Raw genomic sequence first — 18,657 nt, forward strand, 5'->3', positions numbered from 1 at the left:
TGATATATTTTGGCTTGCTTGATAAGAAGATAGTGAGTCACATGCAAGAATTAGGGATAATCTTGTGTCTGCAAGTCACATGAGAAGGAAGGAGATACTCTTTTATCAATAAAGGGAAATCTTCTTGGAGCTGAACAGACTTGAACAGAATAAATTTCTCTTTCCTTTCATGATTTTAAAGTTACTATGTCTAATTGGTACATTGTTCACAATTCAGATGGATTATCTGACCCCTTGAGCTCTTTGCGTTGCACGCAATAAATAAAGTTTCTTTGAATTCTGGTATCAAAACACACATCTGTGAAAACATACCTGGAGCTTGAAAGACTGAGGAAGCACTAAGCTCTGCTTTACATTGCTAGCATTAAGGAGTCCTGCTTAGAAATGCCAAGCATTGTATTCTAAAACCCAGAATACTCTGATTATCAATTAAAGATTTCACAACAGAATATATTTGGGTTATCTGTTTGCATAACCTAACAACTTTTGCTCACTACCTGTATTTTTTCATCAGGACAGTTGGTTTTTTTCAGCCTGACTTCCTTCAACCTTTGCTGTAATCATCCTTTCTGAAGCAAGCTATACCGAGGTTATCTGTCAATACTTGAAAAAGCAATTAACATCATTAAAGAAGAGTCTCAGCAAGGCCTGCCCTCTGACTCACAGTGTTCAAAGACTGCTTCCTGGTGACCTCTCCACTGCTGCTAACGGAGATCAGACAAACCAAACATATTTGATATAGAGGTCACCAGAGACACAAACTACCTCAGGCTGTTCAAAGTGCATCAAGCCCTTGTGCCTCACACTTGGGCAAAAGAGACTCTCTGAGGCAGATCCTGCATGAGGCGACCGCACAAATGGGTTTCTGCACCAGGGAGGATGATTCTGCAGCGTGAAAGAATTACACAGATCCTAATTGCTTTATGGAGGCAGAATGCGTCAGTGTGCAAATATCATTCCAGCCTGTAACAACTGTAACAGCCCTAAGATCTGAGCCTGCAGTCCCACGAAGAGCCCCCTGCACAAGGCAACACTGTCAAAGCAGCAGACTAACAGTCTATCAGGCTCTCATGCAAAATGCTTTAGGATAATGTACAGACACCACTTTTTATAAGCACTGCACAGTAACATGCCACGGAAGATATATATTCTTATCACAGACATACGCCCAGAATCCTAAGCATCAGTCCTTTCGGCTCTAGCTCTGACTGATTCACGAAAAAGTCTGCTTCTCTTTCAGTTCTTGTAAACTCTTTGACTAATGTTTGGAACACTATTTTCATCACTTTTTGAGAGCTTATGAGAACAACCAGAAAGCTGAGTGTCAGCTGTCATAGTAGCGTTCATTTAGAAACGCTGCAGGAAAGTCTGGGTACTACTGTTTAATGGCTTGTGCATGTAAATCGAGCATGTTTTTGTTGCTGTACATCAAACTACTGTACTGCAACCAATGCTTTCAACAAGAAACAATGAACTAAAATATCTTTAAAGAAATTAATCATGCAATTCTTTGTTAACTGCTTAGCCGACCACAAAAATGTGGAGGGCAAGTGACACATGGTAAGAAATCTTGGGTGTTTCAGGCTGTTGCTGGATGTCAGAGACATGAAAGTGACTCTTTGAGTCTCAGTATTTGACAAGCACGAAGAAATAACTCATGATTTAAGTGGAATTGTGGCTGCGCTGCAGGCTGGGAGAAAGTGCTTGCTGGGGTCAGGGTGCCATCCTGTACACAGCTGGGGTAGCTTGCTTTGCCTACAGGACCCACTTTTGTATGGCTGTGGTATTGCTTCCTGTAGAATGGAACTGTATCCTGAGTCTCCTGACAAGGAGGGTGGGTTTTCTTCTGCGGTAAATAGGTGAAAGTAATCCCATGCTCTGGATATGCTATTCAAAACACAAAATTGAAAGACAGAGCACTAACAGTCTCCTCTCTGTTTTCTGTTGTCTGTTTTCTGTTCTGCCTCCCCAAGAGAAGGAAAAACCAAACATGAGCAGGCTTATTCAGAAACGTCAGTATTACTGTCTTATGATCCTGAACTCCAGAGGACTGATAAGAGAGGATTTAAGAAGGGCTTACCTTTTAAACATTTAATTTATTTCCTGTCTATTAACATCGGCATTTTGCAAAAGAGCAAGCATCATTACTCTTCTGCAAGTCATTCACTATTTTATTTCACATCTCTCAATTCAGTTGTCTGAACGTTTTTTGGTAATATCCTTTAGGGTGAGCACTCTCAATCTTAGCTTTTCTCTCTACCAAAGTCATGAAAATATTTTATTGCTTTTCTGCTTCCATTTTTGACAGACTGGCTTCCAACAAGGCTACTAGAGCCAAATACAATGGCAACAGAGAAAAAATACTAAACGCTTACAACATATTAATACTGCTGAATAAATACTTTCTCTGTCCCTAAAAATAGTGTGCTTTTTAAAAATCACTGCTATACATGTAGTATGTCTTCAAAATGCATCATGAAGTTTGAATTTGAAACCTGAAACTGAAGCAATCACAACAAAAGGGTCAGTATTTACCATTATTCGTTACAGAGTGGTATTTAAGATGCTCTGGTCAGTGCTCACAAGGAGAAAATGACTGCAGACAGGTAAGCGTCGACCACTGCAGCTGAATTCTAAGTCTACTCAGAAATCCTGCGCACTTTGCATAAAAGTCAAATTTCATCATTCTGGCTCAAAGCCTCCAAGAAACAGAAAAAAAATCTTACAGCATTGCAGATTTAAGACAGGCTATCAAAAACAAATCGTCTTCTCTGTGCCATGTTTAGAACATAAATAGCAACCAGCCTGTACTGTCACTAGAGAAAACAACTACCAAGTCTATATGAAAAACATTTAATCTTAAATTAAAATTACAAAACAGTTAAAGCAAAACTCCCATCGAGTTCATTTCACTAAAAAAAATGCCCAAACAGTATATAGCTTAAATACCACAAAGATTTATATGCAAGTAACTGTGTCGCACGCTTATGTACCTTTAAGTAATATTTTTGCAGTGACTGGGGTATGTGTAGCTTGTAAAAATCTGGCATATGCTTGACTATTTCCAAAGCTGGGGCCTAAGATTTCATTCTTTAACTTCATAGTGATGCACTCTAATGCCTAGCTTTAAGACACAATTAGTCTGACCTTCACCATAATACAGGTCACTGAACCAATTACGCCTTTCAAATGTGAAACAAGAACATTTTAAGAAGTGCCAGAGACTTACCATATGTAAAAATGCAACTGACCCTTAGGGAAAAGGAAGTTAAACTATTTTGAGAGAGACATATTTAGAAAGCTATTAGTGCTCGTTTCACAGCAAGGCAGGCAGAACTGTGCTATGCTTGTGCTGACATCATTTAGCTCTTTGATCTGTTTTAGTGTATTTTCTTTTGTGAAGATGTCCTGACAGAAACAGAAGTTTTATGAAAGCAAATATTAAAACTAAGGCAGTGTAAAGTTTCTGATCTCAATAGAGAGAGTCCAACAATCTGGAAAAAAGTTTATCGAAGGTTAGAGTGATTTTTTTTTTAAGCTTTGATAACTTTTTTCTAGACTATCAATAGAAAGGCTTCCTGATTTAAAATTTATTGAAATCACTTGGATTTAAGCTTTTCCACAAAATACTAGTAATTCATACGTTGGAGATACGTGGCTCATGACTCAAATTAAACCAGCCATATTTTCCTTATCTGAATTGTGATATGCAGAAAGTCACAGCACAGATAATGAAAATTAGACTAAACTATAAAAAAGTTATATGTTAGGTATTAATCACAGAACTAGTCTATTTTCCCTATTTCCCCCTGTTTTCTGGCTTGAGATTCTTTACTTCTGAGAAGATTTTACATGGTATTATGTATGTTCTATGTTGCAGTTTCCTATTCTTCCTTCTTACAAGTAAATCCTTTGAAATAAAAAGGAAAACCATAAAACAGTTAGGTCAGCACAACACTGCTATTATCACTTTTTACGTTAAGAACTTAAAAAAAAAAAAAAGTGTAACTTCTGATGCCATTAATAAAATGTAAACTAAACCCACAGGATATTTCACCCATTTAATTTACGTACATACCATTCAATCATTCACACAACTGTATGAGCCTTACAAACTTTCCTAGCACAATGGGGCAAACAGAAACTTTTTTCATGCTATCTTCAGCTATTTTAAAAAGCTCTAAGTATTTTTCAAGATACTGCATTTTCTACAGCAGCACTATTCTTTCTTATTCAAGTATGATCATTATAGATTTCAGATGTTACATTTCTGCTGACTGCTGGCCTCTCTTCTCATAACTCATAGCAGAAACATTTACTGGTAAGCAAAAGGATATATGCTTAGTTACTTCTTGGCTTTTAGCTGTTATACCCAAGGGAAGTATCTACTGATTGGACTACCTTGCTAGTGCACATCAGAATAAAATAAGTGCAAGTAACCTCTGGTCAAATAAATAAAGGCTGTTCTAAAATAAATAATGTTGCAATACTCAGATTTGCTTATAAATACAGATGAGATGTCAACATAAAGAACTGGTGTGATAAGACCCTTGAAATATATTCTACAAGAATAACTTTTTATCATCTAAATTGGAATTCCATAAAGCCTGAACATTTAATTAATGTCATTTCTTGGAATACACAAAATGAGAAAATAACTATTTATTTTCATTCCTCCTTAATATGGAGAAAGTGTGGTATGCTTTGACAGTTGGGTTTTTTTTGCTAAATCTCTTCCATTTAGGGCTCAAGACAAGTGGCTGAACATTAAGAATGGATTATTCTTTTTGCTGAAAGGAAATCCCCCCCTCGCTCCCTGCAAGATCAGCTGAATTGCAACTGGAGTGTGACTTGAGACAGAATACTGATTTGAATTATGCTTACCTTTTCCTGAATGGAAACAAAGAATTATAAGATTGCCACATTACATTTTAACTATATTAAATCTCAGGTTCAATAAAAGTTTGCTTGATTTTATAAAATATAGTTACTTTAAACATTCAGATCAGAGCAATAGAAGCTTCTGAAGATTTCTTTTCACGTGGATTTACTTTTCAGACGATACTAACTGGTATAAAATTAATGTTTATCAGACATTCAGAATCAGTAAGTAAAATCTGACTGCCTACTTAAAAGCTCAAATTCACATTAAGAAATATTTTCAGCAGGAAACAAGAGTGTGCAGTGTTACCTGTAGTAACTCAAAGTAGTGGAAACAATGATAGACTGGGATGAGCATGAGTCGTGGGAGGACGTATCGTACAGCTTCTTTAAACCCTTCAGCAGTAGACTGAAAAGGAAAAGTATACAGGATTACTTACACAGAAATACTCAAAACTGGCCTGGAAAAGGCCCTGAGCAACCCAATCTAATTCTGAAGTCAGCCCTACTTTGAGCAAGAGGGTTGTATTAGAGACATCCAGGGTGCCCCTTCCAATCCATGCTCCTCCAGCATCCTACTGATTACATCTGCTAGCGAGGAAGACAGGAAGACAATACAGTTTGCAAAAACATTTTTGTCTAATGAGACTCTTTGGTAAGATTCAGAGACAAAGAAATTCCCTGCCATCAAGCAAACAGAACCTGTAAACACCCTTTTTCCAGACACTGCAAGCACCTTTTCCTATCAACAGCTTAGAGTGGATTTTGATGCACACACACTAGCAAAGCCATAGCTCTGGAAGCGCCCCTAGCCCCACAGCAAATCCTGGCAGAATCAGCCTCCTTAACCATGGCAATCAGTTGAATGGCCTGCACTTTTGCTAGCAGTGGCAAACCAAATATAAGAGCTAGGAGAGCAAGCTGCCCATCTGACATTTTATAAGCACCCTTTAATTCACGCAAAGGTGCTCATATCACAGCCCACAGCACCTTTATATTGCAGCACTGTCTGCACTCATCAGTTAGCACTAGCTCAAAGTGACACCACCTCGGAATAATGCAGCGTCTACGGCTAAGCCACATATATTTTTCGAAGGTGAACTGCCACAGCTCAGGATGAAGAAAATGCTTGAACGTATTTCCAGCAATGCTCATACTCACTTCCAAAACAGATGTTTTACTGTGGGCCACAGAAATCAGTGTGCTGCAGAATTTAAAGGAAACAGTGGAATATTCAAGACCAACCAGGATTCCTATATAATCAAACTTGTCACCAAGTTCTCTCTAATGTCCTCTCCTTCCAATTATGGATGCTGTGCTTCAATTTACACCCAATATAGCACAGAAATATGGAGATCTCATCAAATGCAGAAGAAATTAATATTAGTAACCCCTCTCAGAAATTGAGAATCACAAGCTCATGAGTTAGAAAATGAGTCAGAAATCCCTTCCCATTTCCAGCAGTTAACTAACACAATAATTCAAATGATAAGGTGAGGAGAAATTTTCCAAGGGATGGTGAAATCCCTGCTATCTTACATACCAAGGTAACTACTAAACAGAAACTGAATTACCTGATCTCCTTTTTGGAAAAGAACTCACCCCCAGTTTAAGACTTCTGGCTGCACCTCTGCAATTGCCAGAGACGGCTCATACACATCCATGGCCCAGAGCCTGGATCTCTGCCTTCTGGTGAGCAGAGCCAGAGAGAAGGCCAGATTCACTGTCAAATGACTCTATTATCTATTTAAATTGGAACAGGCCTTTGGGCTTTACATTTACTTCATTCCTAAGTAATCTTTAAGAGTGAGATGTTCCAGTTTACCAAGTGCTCAGAGCTGAAGAGGAAACACCCACCCAGAAGAAATGGTTCAGAGGAACCTCAGCCTGCAGAGTGTGATGCAGGCCTCAATAAACTGTGCAAACTAAGCTCTACCACCACAGGTTTAAGCTGGATGCACCAGTGACTGAACATTTGCTCTGCAGCTCCTTTAAGTACACTTCTGAATACAAAGTTAGTCTTCTGGACTGCAGATCTGCCACACTGGCAGAGGGGGAAAAAGAAAAAAAAAAACCACACATGAACTTGGTGAACAGTGCTATTAAAGGAAAGATTCAGGAAAAAGTGCCAGTCCCAGTCTCAATTCCAAACAAGGGACCTGGGACATGCAAGGAAGAAAATTAAAATATTGTTCCTTACTGCCTGTGCTTGGCATTAAAAGGCACAACAGGGAAGTGGCAGGCATGAAAGGTCACCCTCTGCTTTCATAGTGGGAAGCAAGGCATCTGATGTGAGCACAAAAAAAACCCTGCAAAAGACTCATGGATGGGTCAGAGCTGTGTCCAGTTTCTGCAAGAAAGGACAGAGTCCAAGTATCTTACACTGCTAGAAGGTCAGAATCCAAAGGATTTCTTCCTCTAGCAAAGAACAGTAGGAAGTAAGCAATTACTGACAAAATCCAAACCTTCAAAACCAAAGGAGAACCAAAGGAATTCAGTATTTATCTACACTTACCTGAAAGTGAAGAGCAACAGCAGGTTTTGCCATTAAGTTATTAAAATGCTCATGAAATTGCGGAGAGAGAATATCCTGGGACAAGGTTTCATAAGGATCAAAGGCTTGCTCCTAAATAAAGACAGAGAATTATATACATAGAAGAAGGACAGAGAATAATTCTGTCCCAGTTGGTACAATTCATTCCTTTAGTAAGCTCAAACACAAGTGGAACTTTTCAAGAAAATTTAAATTTTGGAAAACAAAAATATTCAGTAAACCACAAGTCATTACTTCTGAATTTTAAAAGCGCACATTTTCTCAGCATTCCTCAATCTCACCATACTTATCACTAACACAAATTTTGCCTTACTGAAACAACAGGAGCCAAGAAAAGTTCTTGCTTTCAGTCTACTCACATTCCACAAAGAACAATAACTTACTCTATAGTGCATATGGGCCCTATGAATTACACCACCACTATGCAGCCCACTATGCAAGCATATATTACTCGTACGCACAATGCTGATTAAAGAAGAATTTTGGAAACATCAAGGTTAGAGAACCTCCTCTCTGTCAATGAAGAACACCACTTAGAAAAGAAGTACAAGTAAAGCGACGCTTCAGATGAACTCTAGAGACTGTCACAAGGAGGCATTGTTGTACCACCACCTTAGCAGGAAACGTCACACAAGGATGGTCAGGCACAAGCACTGGACATCTGCACACTTTTCTGGCCACGTTATAAGACTGGGACGATACCTCACTCTGGGACAAAGTAACTCGTCTGATAGAGTCTCAGAGGAATGTCCTCTGAGAGGGCTCACGAGAGTCTTTTGAGGCTAATACTGTTTGACCAGTAGGAAAGTATGCACTCGGCTCTTGTGAAACTTTTATTGAGAAGCAGGAGTAGGTTGAGCAGTGTGTCCAGCAGATTACTGGAAAACAAGAGAAGTCTTAATGGAGTTCAAATACAGTCCCACTGTTTCAGACATGCTATACTCAGTGACAGGATAAAATAAAGCCTGGATAAAGTTGAGGCCTCCATAGCGTCTGGACAGAAAACCTCCACCAAAATCTGCTGGATACATCTATCAGTCTGTTCCTGAGATATGATAATATGCAGGATAACACCAAGGTTTCAGGTGCAAAAACCTCGCACCTGGATGGGGTATCTAGCTGCAATTCTGTGAGATCAACCGCAGGCTGACTGAGATGAAATCCTGACTGTACACAAACCTCCGTGAGAATAATTTACGACTGCCCATAGATCACCTGCTCCGAAGCCTGCCAGGCTGTTCTCGAGTCTCTGAAGATTCACTGGGCTGAATCACTCATGAATCACTGGATTATCCTGTGTTGATGGCAGTATGCCCAGAATAAGCACATATCTCTTTTCACCTTAATGCAAAAGTGCTTGTCAGAATATATACTGTAGAAATTGGGAGTACCAAACACCACAAAAGCTCATTTGAACATTTAGGTAAAGTCTCAGGTCTTCTATTTGCAGAGGGGCAGGGGATTTCTTGCCTTGCTCGCGGTGCAGCTGTAATTAAACTGTTTGCTGGGAGGAGAGACAAAGAATGAGCTCTCCTTCCACATGCAAAGTCTAATCATCACTGTCAACTGTCATTGTCAAATTCTAGTCATCCTTGTCAATCCACATTAGATTGTATCTTGTGGTGAAATAAAAGAAAGTGGTGAAATAAAGGGTTTGGCAGGTCAGCAGCAGCAGCCAAAGAGAAACCAAGAGATGCACCTCGTTACTGAACAGGCCAATTTCCCCGAGCAGAATCTGAATCCAGTTTACAGTCTGCCTTTTTGGCATGCTCCACCCCTGCCCATGATATACAAGCATACAATATGGGGTCTTAGCTTTGGAAGATTCACATTAAAGGTGGGGGGAGAAAACACTGCATATACAGTTTATTTTTGCCATACTAGACAAGAAAAAATGAACATAAACCTCTGCGAAGCAGCATATCAGACACGGGGTTTGGGTCCAGTGTGCATCGGTAGGTAGCAGGAACGGAGAGGTGGCTACTGCTGCTCAAAATGTAACAGAATCACAGAAGGGCTGGAGTTGGCAGGGACCTCTGGGGATTGTCTGGTCCAACCCCCTGCTCAAGCTGGGTCACCTAGAGCACACTGCCCAGGACCACGTTCGGTCGGGTTTTGAAAGTCTCCAAGGATGGAGACGCCACTGCCTCCCTGGGCAACCTGTGCCAGTGTTCAACCACCCTCACAGGAAAGTAGTGTTTTCTTGGGTCCAGGTGCAATTTCCTGTGTTTCAGTTTGTGCCCGTTGCCTCTTGTCCTGTCACGGGGCATCACTGAGAAGAGCCTGGCCCCATCCTCCTTACTCTCCCCCATCAGATATTTATACACATTGAGAAGATGCCCCGAGCCTACTCCTCTCCAGGCTAAACAGTCCCAGCTCCCTCAGCCTCTCCTCGTGCGACAGATGCTCCAGTCCCTTAATGATCCTTGTGGCCATTCGCTGGACTCGCCCCAATAAATCCACGTCTTCCTCGTTCTGGAGCACTGGACACAGTTGTTACACTGGTAGTTTTGTTGAAGATAGCTTTTGCAAAAGCTACTTATATATCAAAGCTGATTTCTCACATTTATGCTATGGAGACATGTTTATCTGATGCCCATATGAATTATACTAATACAGCACATAGTTCTGGATTGGCGTTTGTACACTTCAGGCCCTTTTACTTTAGGGCAGGGGCTCCCACCCTTTTCACTGTGTGCCTGCCTAGAATGTTTCCAGTTCAAATGCAAATACCATCATAGCAAATCTACAGTCTACTGACAACAACCTCGCTTTTCTTAGCTGCCTTTTGAAGGCCCCTTCGAAGCAGGCACAAAGACACCTTGCCCTCTGTTCTGAGGTTCTCTTGCCACTAGTAAAACATCACTAGACAATCATACTGTGCTAATTAGAATGGTAAAATTCACCGCCAAATAAGAAATCCTAATTTATAATCAGGATATTAACAAATTTCCATTTCCTACCCCTGTGTGCCAGGCATCACGTTTTTTAATGCCCTCCGCCCCAGGGAAAATTGTTTCATTTTCCCCACACTTCCGTATCTCAAAAAATTAAAATATTTTTGTTAAAACCTTTCAGAGAACCAACGCAGAAAAACAGACAAAGCATGAAAATGCCAGCTTGAAAGGGCTGTTTGTTTTAATCACGTTCCAAAACAAGCAAAAAATCTTTTAACAGAAACACTAAGCGAGCAAGCTTGGCAGTAACAGAGCCAAAGCAAACACACACCTCACTTTACTTTTAAACTTTCTTCAATGATCCCTTTTGAACACATTCACAAAAAGAGAATATAAAAGCGAGACGATCAAACAGGCTAGTTGTTAAGTAGATCTTACTCTGTGCTACTTGAATTTTTAAATTCAAACTTACCACCTGTATAAAAAGTAGGTTTGAAGAGTAATCTGCTCTTCAACTCCTAAGTTTTTCAGTTAATAAAAAGCAAGTCAGATTTTTACTCATTGAAAAGCTTTCTTTCCCTTAAAGCACAGGATGTCTAAGAGTAACTTTTGCAATAAACACAGATATGTATGTTTTCCAGAACTGTGCTGTACTATTTCAAATTTTAAGATTTGGTTTTCAGTTTTTATGTAATAGCTATTTACTTTAATCCATTGCTCAAATGCTTCTCATCACCATTATATAAGCAATTTATGCTTTTAACATCTTAAGTAGTAAACCAAAATTCAACTAGACTTTTCTATTGATATGCATACAAGCGGTAGCTTATTGAAGTAACCAGCAAAACTTGATTTTTATGGTACATTTATAAGTGGGCTGAAGGGTATGTAGTCTGCACACCCAAAAAAACCATAGTTATTTTGCAGACAGCACTGGTATGCTCATGTACTTCTCTGATTTTAAAAACTGAACATACATAAAAGTGAAATAGAAAAGCTACTGGTTGCCATTATCTGTATAAATATAGTAATTTTGAAATAAAAACATTAACTTCATATTCACTGTTTGGCTCATTTGAGACACATTCACAGACACACACTTACTCACTCAGGCCAGAACATCTCATTTGATGTCCACAGGGTTTAACTGATTACCTTTATGTTTCAGCTCAAAACACTGCGCTCGATACAACTTTCAAGAAGAACTAGACTTGATTCAAACATGTCCAAAGACAGCAAGAACTCCACACCTACTTTGATAATTTGTTCCAAGAGTTAGCTACGCTGACATTTGAAAAGAAGTGCCTCATTTCTAAGCTGAACTGTCCTGTTACCTTTCAGATGCTACTTTTTGTTCTGCCTTTCTCTGCTGAATTAGAGTCATTTCATACTCTATTTTCAGGTCATGATGGTACTTATATTCCAATCTTATTTTGATTGAATAAACTGATACAGTGAGCTAGCTCACTATAAATCACTTTTTCAACAACTTTACTTTTGTGACTCTTCTGTCGTCCTTTCAGTATTTCAATGCCCCCTATAAAACACTGACAGAAGAACTGTTAACAATATTCCAGTATGAACCAATACAATTTGCAGTCTCTCCCCTTATTCCTACTCTTCGATACCTATTTTATAGGTCAACGAATATCAATAGCCCTTTTGCTACAAGACTGCATGGTGTGTTCCTGCTCATTTGCATGTCTGTTTTGATACTGCATTCCTTTCCACAGTCATTATTTTGCAGAGAGGATATTTCCCAATCTAGATGTGTAATAATGCATTCATCTGAATTAAGAACACATTTTGTTTGAAATAGCCGGGTTTACAGAGTAAGGCAAGTCACTCAGACATCTTACAGATCTAGGTCCAACTGCTAGGATTTTTGCATAGTGCTGGGCCTGACACCGATTCCTAAAGAAAACAAAGCATCACCTTTCAGTAAGCAATCCCAGCTAATTACTTTCCAAATCCACATCCCTGCAGTACTATAGATTTCCCACTCCCAAAGAAGATTTCAGTTTTGTATTTACTTACTTTAAGCACACTTTAGTCTACCTAATAAAGAACGGGTAAGGAAGATCTCTGTTCAGAGCTAACTAAAAGGACCTTTTACAGCTGTAAATTTATCAAATATCAGTCCTGAATAATTAAGAAAATAGAATAATCAATGATTTAAAAAGACCCTTACCTCTGCAAGATCTTCAAAGCAGCTGCCAGCCAAAGGATGAGGGCTACTTTCATCAGTCATTTCAACAGTATCCTCAATCAATCCTAAAAGCTTCACTGTCAACTCGTGAATATCTGAAATGTTGCTAAATATCACATCGATATCCTGCAAATATAAAATACACCTTAGTAGTGTTCACAATCATAGATTTTGTTTATGTAAATACCGGAGTGTTTTTAGTGAAGCCTGAACCAAGAGGCAAACGGAGAGGAGCCAAAAGGAGCTAGGAAGAAAGTTAAGTTACATGGTTTTCCCAGCCCAGCAGGCTTGTCTGGGCACATCCAATATTGCACAATCCTAACCCCAGTGAAAGAAAGCACGCCATCCTTCCCAGGCCGGAGCAGCAGCAGTCCTGGTACAGGCTGTTCAGTGCTTCGGACAGAAACGTCTGTCCTCTTCATCCACAGTTCACAGCTGTTATTTTCCCCTCTGCTGATTCTCGTCTCCCAGAACACAACATGAAGGAAGCAATTTAAAAGCAGCTTTAAGGTCAGATCCTCAAAACCACAGGTAAAACAAAAGCAGCTACTTAACTACTTTGGCTAAACACTACTTGGGTTCAGAGAAGGAACTGTCGGCTTCCTTTTTCAAATCTGTTTTTAGATTTTTCAAATCCATGCACTACAAACCCTCCCGACTATGCAGTCTCTTTCGACGACTTGTACTCTTCCCTTGGTCCCTCTGAAACGCTCCTCTTTAAAGCCTTCCACCTAACTTGCCCCAACCTAACACTGCAGCTTGCTTTGTATCTCCTGACAGCCCAAAGACCATGGCAATCTCTTCATGGGGACAAGCAATTTGTAAATCTTTCATACCCATTTCCATATAACGGAAGAATACTCCTCAGCTCCAAAACATTGCTCCCTTCTCCTCCCACCTTCTTCACTTGAGTTCTGTCCCCACATTTGCACAATTCTCCAATATCCAGTCAACTACCAAGGAACCTCCACACGCAGGGGTAATGGGAACGTCTCTGGGGCCAAGGACTGATTTCCTTGCAGTTTCTGCAGATAGGGGTGCCCTGGAGTAGACTGTCAATTCAAGCATTCATCTGCATTCACTGTGCATGCAGGTAAATAATTTTTCTCTTAAGCAAAAGTGTTACTATTACATACTTGACCAAAGGGCATTAGCTACTGCTGCCATCCAACAGGGAATCGTGTCTATTAAACCTCACTCTGAGAGCAGTACTCTTCAGACTATTACTGGCAATTCCTCCATTTTATTTCACATCAACTGTTGTTATGCACTGCCATACAATAAATCAAATTTAATTTTACCTCCAATACAGTTAATGTAAAATTGATATGCTATGGCTTCTAATGGAGAAATTAGCATTACACATCAATAACTTAAAGGACTTACATTTGGTGTGAATAACTTTCTGTTAGATAGGAAAGCTTCCCGAAATACTTTTATTATCAGATTCAACTCCCGCAGATATTGTCTTTCTTCTGCAATTTCATTTCTCACTAGGTCATAGTAGTTGAGCTCCCCAGAAGAAGAGGGTTCATCTTCACAGAGAGAAACCAAACCAATGTCATCCTGATCAAACATATCCATCAAAACCTAGCAAAGGAATTTAACAAAAAATCAGAGGCAAGCCTGATTTTTACACTTGGTTCGAGCTTAACTACTTCAATGTATCCAAGAGAAATCCTTCGAGTTTTTAACACAATACTTTCTGTGATCACTTTCACAAGGGAGTAATATTTAAACTTTGGCAGGAGAAGGCTGGATCAGTTGCCAAAGCCATTTTCCCCTTTATAAGTTAGTATGACCTAGAAAACAAGTTACAATTCATGCAGAACCAACTCTGAAAACAAGGCATCTTGCATAAGCTTTTGATAAAACCCTCCTGATAAAGATAAAATTCAACAAAAATGTTTCTCATTTTAATGAGGACGAAAACTAGAGGTCCTTTCTGTGCTACAAAGAAGGAAAGAGCCATCATTACAAAGTGACATCAGGAGGACATTAACACAGCTGCTAAATAAAGGACAAGATCATTTTCTAGCCTTATACTGTTTTCTAAGAAGTACTACTGTTCCCAAATTTAACAGGCTTAACTGATACAGGTTAAGCCTTTACTGTGACAGGTCTGGCATAGAAAAAAAAGAGAAGTTTATGAATATGAATGAGACTAGTCTCATATCTTATTTTGGATGAGTCTTCTGAATATTATCTCCTGTATCTACCTCCTTATCGTTCCAAAAGATGATTTTAATCCCAACTCCTTACCTTATCAGCACACATTGATACTTTTATGTCTTGCTGGGAGATCTCAAAGTGTCGTATATTGAAAACATAGTTTCCAGCCAGCTTTAAAATGTCAGCTGAGATGTATTCCAAGACAGCCACAATATACAGAGAGACATGGTAATCTACTTTATAACCTAGGACCTCCTGCAAATTGAAAACAAGAAAAACAACAATGCTACTTATTCCTTAAATTCATTCTGAATAACAATTCATACATTTTGTTTCTACTGAAATTAATCTTGTCTGTGTTGATAATTCATGGCAACGTAACAGCCAGGGCAAAGGACAACAAATGAAAACTCGATCAACACTGTCAAAGGAAACGCTTGCAAATAATTCCCTGTGACATTTTGCCATATATAGACCAGATGAAAAGCTAGAGAACTTACAGTAATCCTTCCCCTAAAAATAAGTTTTAAAAATAGGGTTCCTTTAAGGGAAGGGACTTCACTGGAACTACCCTTCTACTTAAATGCTAGTCCACATCTACGCATATTGCAGGGACTGCGGCCAAAATCTGGAGTCTTGAGAAAAAAAGCACACTTCATTTTAATTTATTTCTGACCAAAAAAGTTGTCTTTAATGGAACTACAGACTGTATACTCAACCTCTTACGTGCTATGATCCATTTTAGTCCACCCGTTACCTTTGACTATACAAAGTGAAAAGCTATCTGCATACTGGTATTAATACGAAATAATAAAACTTAGAGAGAAAAGTCTGAACAGAAAAAAACCCACAATGAATGTTGCACTTTCTTTTTTAGCTACGTGCCCCCTTGTTCTGTACTGCATGTACCATGTAGTCACTATTTGTGACAGGACTGCCAGGAATAAATAGACAAGTTCACACATTTGAATAAACTAATGCGTGTCTCATCCTGTTGTGATGTATCTTCTAAAAATCACATTCTCTATCTATGTCCACACACTTCTAAAGCAGACTTTATAAAAGCCAGTCTTCTCTAGAAAGGTCTTATTTAATGCTTTTCTTTCCAAACATTTCTCCCAGTCTCATTAACTGCCACAAACTAAGACACTGTATATAAGAGCACAGTGACTACTCCTGAAAAAGTGTTTTAATTTTTGCTTATGCTTGAATGATGTTTCTTCAAAGGAGCAGACAGGAGATTACATCTTCTACTTCAAGCTAGCTGGAAACGCTGGTGCAACAATGCCACCTCTGGAGAAAAACAATTATTTAAGTTATGAAGCACAAACAAAATAGAAGAAAACCTACCAAAGAAACAGCAGTGTTTAACTCAACTACAGAGGCATGGTTGAGTAGATACTTACTGTGTGACACTAAACCTTGACTATAACCAAGGAGTTCTGTATCTGTTGAAGTGACATGACATTTAAGAATCAAGATGGCCCCTCTCCTTCTCAAAATCTGCCAATAATACAGTTTATGTTTGGTCTTTCGTTATGCATTTGAAAATCTATTGATTTTTAAATGAAAGCATCGGTGAAACTCAACAGTGAAAGGAAATCAATACACATCTTAGTTGATGGTATATGAAGAACAGGATCTACTTGTTTTCCATTCTTCTACTTTGACTTCTGTAGCATTTTGAAACAAAGCCCTCAAAACAGTGCCACTGAAATGAGTAAGGTTTGTTTGGATTTTAGTTATGTTAAAATGGAACTGGTCATATTTCAAAGCAGAGTAATATATTGACAAACTAAAATCTAGAACATGAGGAACTCAGGGATTTAGATTTATTACACACTACAGTAATATGTGTACTGTTCTATGGTGACTCAACTCCTTCAGCCAACATGAGAAACTTGCCTGAATTTTTATTCACAATCGTTTTCACACAAATTAAAGAAATACTGTAAAAGTTATGCTTTAAAAATAAGAATACAGCTGGAGGGACGGGGGGAAGAAGCAGTAGTTATCAGGCTGTTGTTTTAAATACCTTTAATAAAGGATGTATTTTGTCCACAGGTAGCAGGAGAGGGTTTCTTCTTTTTCGTTTCTCTATAGCAGACTGTGCATCAGCAATCGCCCACTTGTCTATTGGATGAGGAAATGTCTTTTGAACGCGCTCCTGTCCAAACATAAAGGATGCACTTAATTTGACCGCAGTAATCAAAGAGAAGTTTCAAAAAAAACAAAACAGCAAATTACTTCCTCTGCAATATAGCCAATTATCCTCCTCCTCAATGTTTGCAACACATTTTCCTAACTGTTCTCTCCTTCTTACCCAACTCAACTTCACTCCTTTCAATAATCCCAAATAACCTCCTTTCCCTAAGCATCAAGCACTCCTTCAAATCTCCTAAAACAACTCCTGCTCTTGATCTTTACATCACAGGAGCGGCAAGAAACCTCAGCTGAGAGAAGGAGCCCAAAATATAAACAACATGAGGAAGTACTGAACAGCTCATAGCCTAAATGAAGAAAACAAGTAGGTATTGTTCTAATTTCATAAAAGTCCAAAGTGTAACTTGCCCTACATCACATCAAGTTTATGGCAGAAATGGAAAGCAAATGCAGGATCTCCAAACTACACGTAGGGCTCTGATTCATGAAAAAGGCTGGCTCCAGCTGGAGCTCCTACAAGCTTGCACTTTCCCTGTTGCATGGCCAGTCACAACACCTGCAGTTTACAGCCCACAACACCACGGTAAACTGTAACCTGCTTCAGGTCACTGTTATAGAGATTGACATTTCAATGGCTGCTATACGAACAGGCGAGATGGTCTCTGCAACAGAACAAATAGTTTGGGGCAGGAGTCACACACTTCAGCAAAGCATGTAAGACCCTCAGTCCATGCTTTTCATGAAGTCACCCAGTTTTCCTGCCGTCGTGGCAGCTACGGGGAGTTAGGGAATTAAACACTACACTTGGAACTTAGAACTCTTCTAAACTGAACGCTGATGCCTGCTTCTTAAGTGACTTTGGGAAAACCGATTTTAAAAATAAATGGGAGTATTAGCCATCCCATAAAGAACACAAAGGACAAGTGATTTCTTTTCCAGCACATTGCAACTGCCTTGGCTCCATTCAGCTCTGAGGTGAGTAGCGATCACCTGAGTTTACACCCCAAAAGCTGTTGCACAGCACACTGTGGTGTTCTCCCCACTCCCCGACATTCCCAGGAAGGCAGAGTACATGGTGTGGTATACTCGAGCTCTGCTTTGGATCTTTAACCTGAGCTAAACGACAGCTTTCCCATCTGTCCAGCACCTGGGCAACACTGAGGTCTGCATGGGTGAAAGCTCAGATGCGAACTGCTTTATAGATTATCTAAGAAGCATCCTAGGAAGGTGGTGTAATCTATGTGTCCCTTTGATAAAAATATTTTCCCGCATATTCTGAAACTTAGCAGGAGACTCAGGATCTTCTCAGTGGCAGCTTCCTAATATTAGTACACTACCATTCAACACTCAACCTGCAGTGCCCTTTCCTCCCAGACAGGAGCCTAAAACTCTAGGCTGGTTTACTGAAATGAACTTTTCTTGGGATTCCACAGGAAGATCACCCACAAAATGGAGGCAACGTGGAATCTGGCTGTCCTTCAACATACCAACTCATTTCACAAGTAACATATGTCATTTGCATTTGGACTTTACTGGTTCCCAATGTTTTGCTGGGAACAATTCAAAGGGCTTTTTCCTCATCTATAAAATCTGTTATAATTTGAGACTTTAGACCTTGATCTTGCAAATAGTTAAATATTATGCACAAATAGTTCCATTAACTCCAGGCTGCTATGTAAGCATCTGCATGATAAACTTTAGAGATCACAGCTCTCATGTTTCCTCCTAACAGCTAAGAACAGCTGAGAAGCAGAACCAGAAGCCTTCATATATGAATCTCA

General features: G+C 39.3%; 1 protein-coding gene across 1 annotated transcript in view; it reads right to left on the reverse strand.

The window, feature by feature from the left end:
* The window catches only part of SOS2 (SOS Ras/Rho guanine nucleotide exchange factor 2), a 57,050-nt gene that overhangs the window by 23,406 nt on the left and 14,987 nt on the right, over window positions 1–18,657 (reverse strand). Inside the window, exons 3-8 of the mRNA XM_064511807.1 lie at window positions 16,749–16,880; window positions 14,804–14,968; window positions 13,928–14,131; window positions 12,524–12,667; window positions 7,397–7,507; window positions 5,192–5,290 (exon numbers count right to left, since the gene is read on the reverse strand). Of these exons, the coding sequence (XP_064367877.1) occupies window positions 5,192–5,290; window positions 7,397–7,507; window positions 12,524–12,667; window positions 13,928–14,131; window positions 14,804–14,968; window positions 16,749–16,880 (855 nt within the window). The remainder of the gene's footprint in view (window positions 1–5,191; window positions 5,291–7,396; window positions 7,508–12,523; window positions 12,668–13,927; window positions 14,132–14,803; window positions 14,969–16,748; window positions 16,881–18,657) is intronic.

This window comes from Dromaius novaehollandiae, chromosome 5 (assembly GCF_036370855.1).
Source record: "Dromaius novaehollandiae isolate bDroNov1 chromosome 5, bDroNov1.hap1, whole genome shotgun sequence".
In the NCBI taxonomy this organism is placed as follows: Eukaryota; Metazoa; Chordata; class Aves; order Casuariiformes; family Dromaiidae; genus Dromaius; species Dromaius novaehollandiae.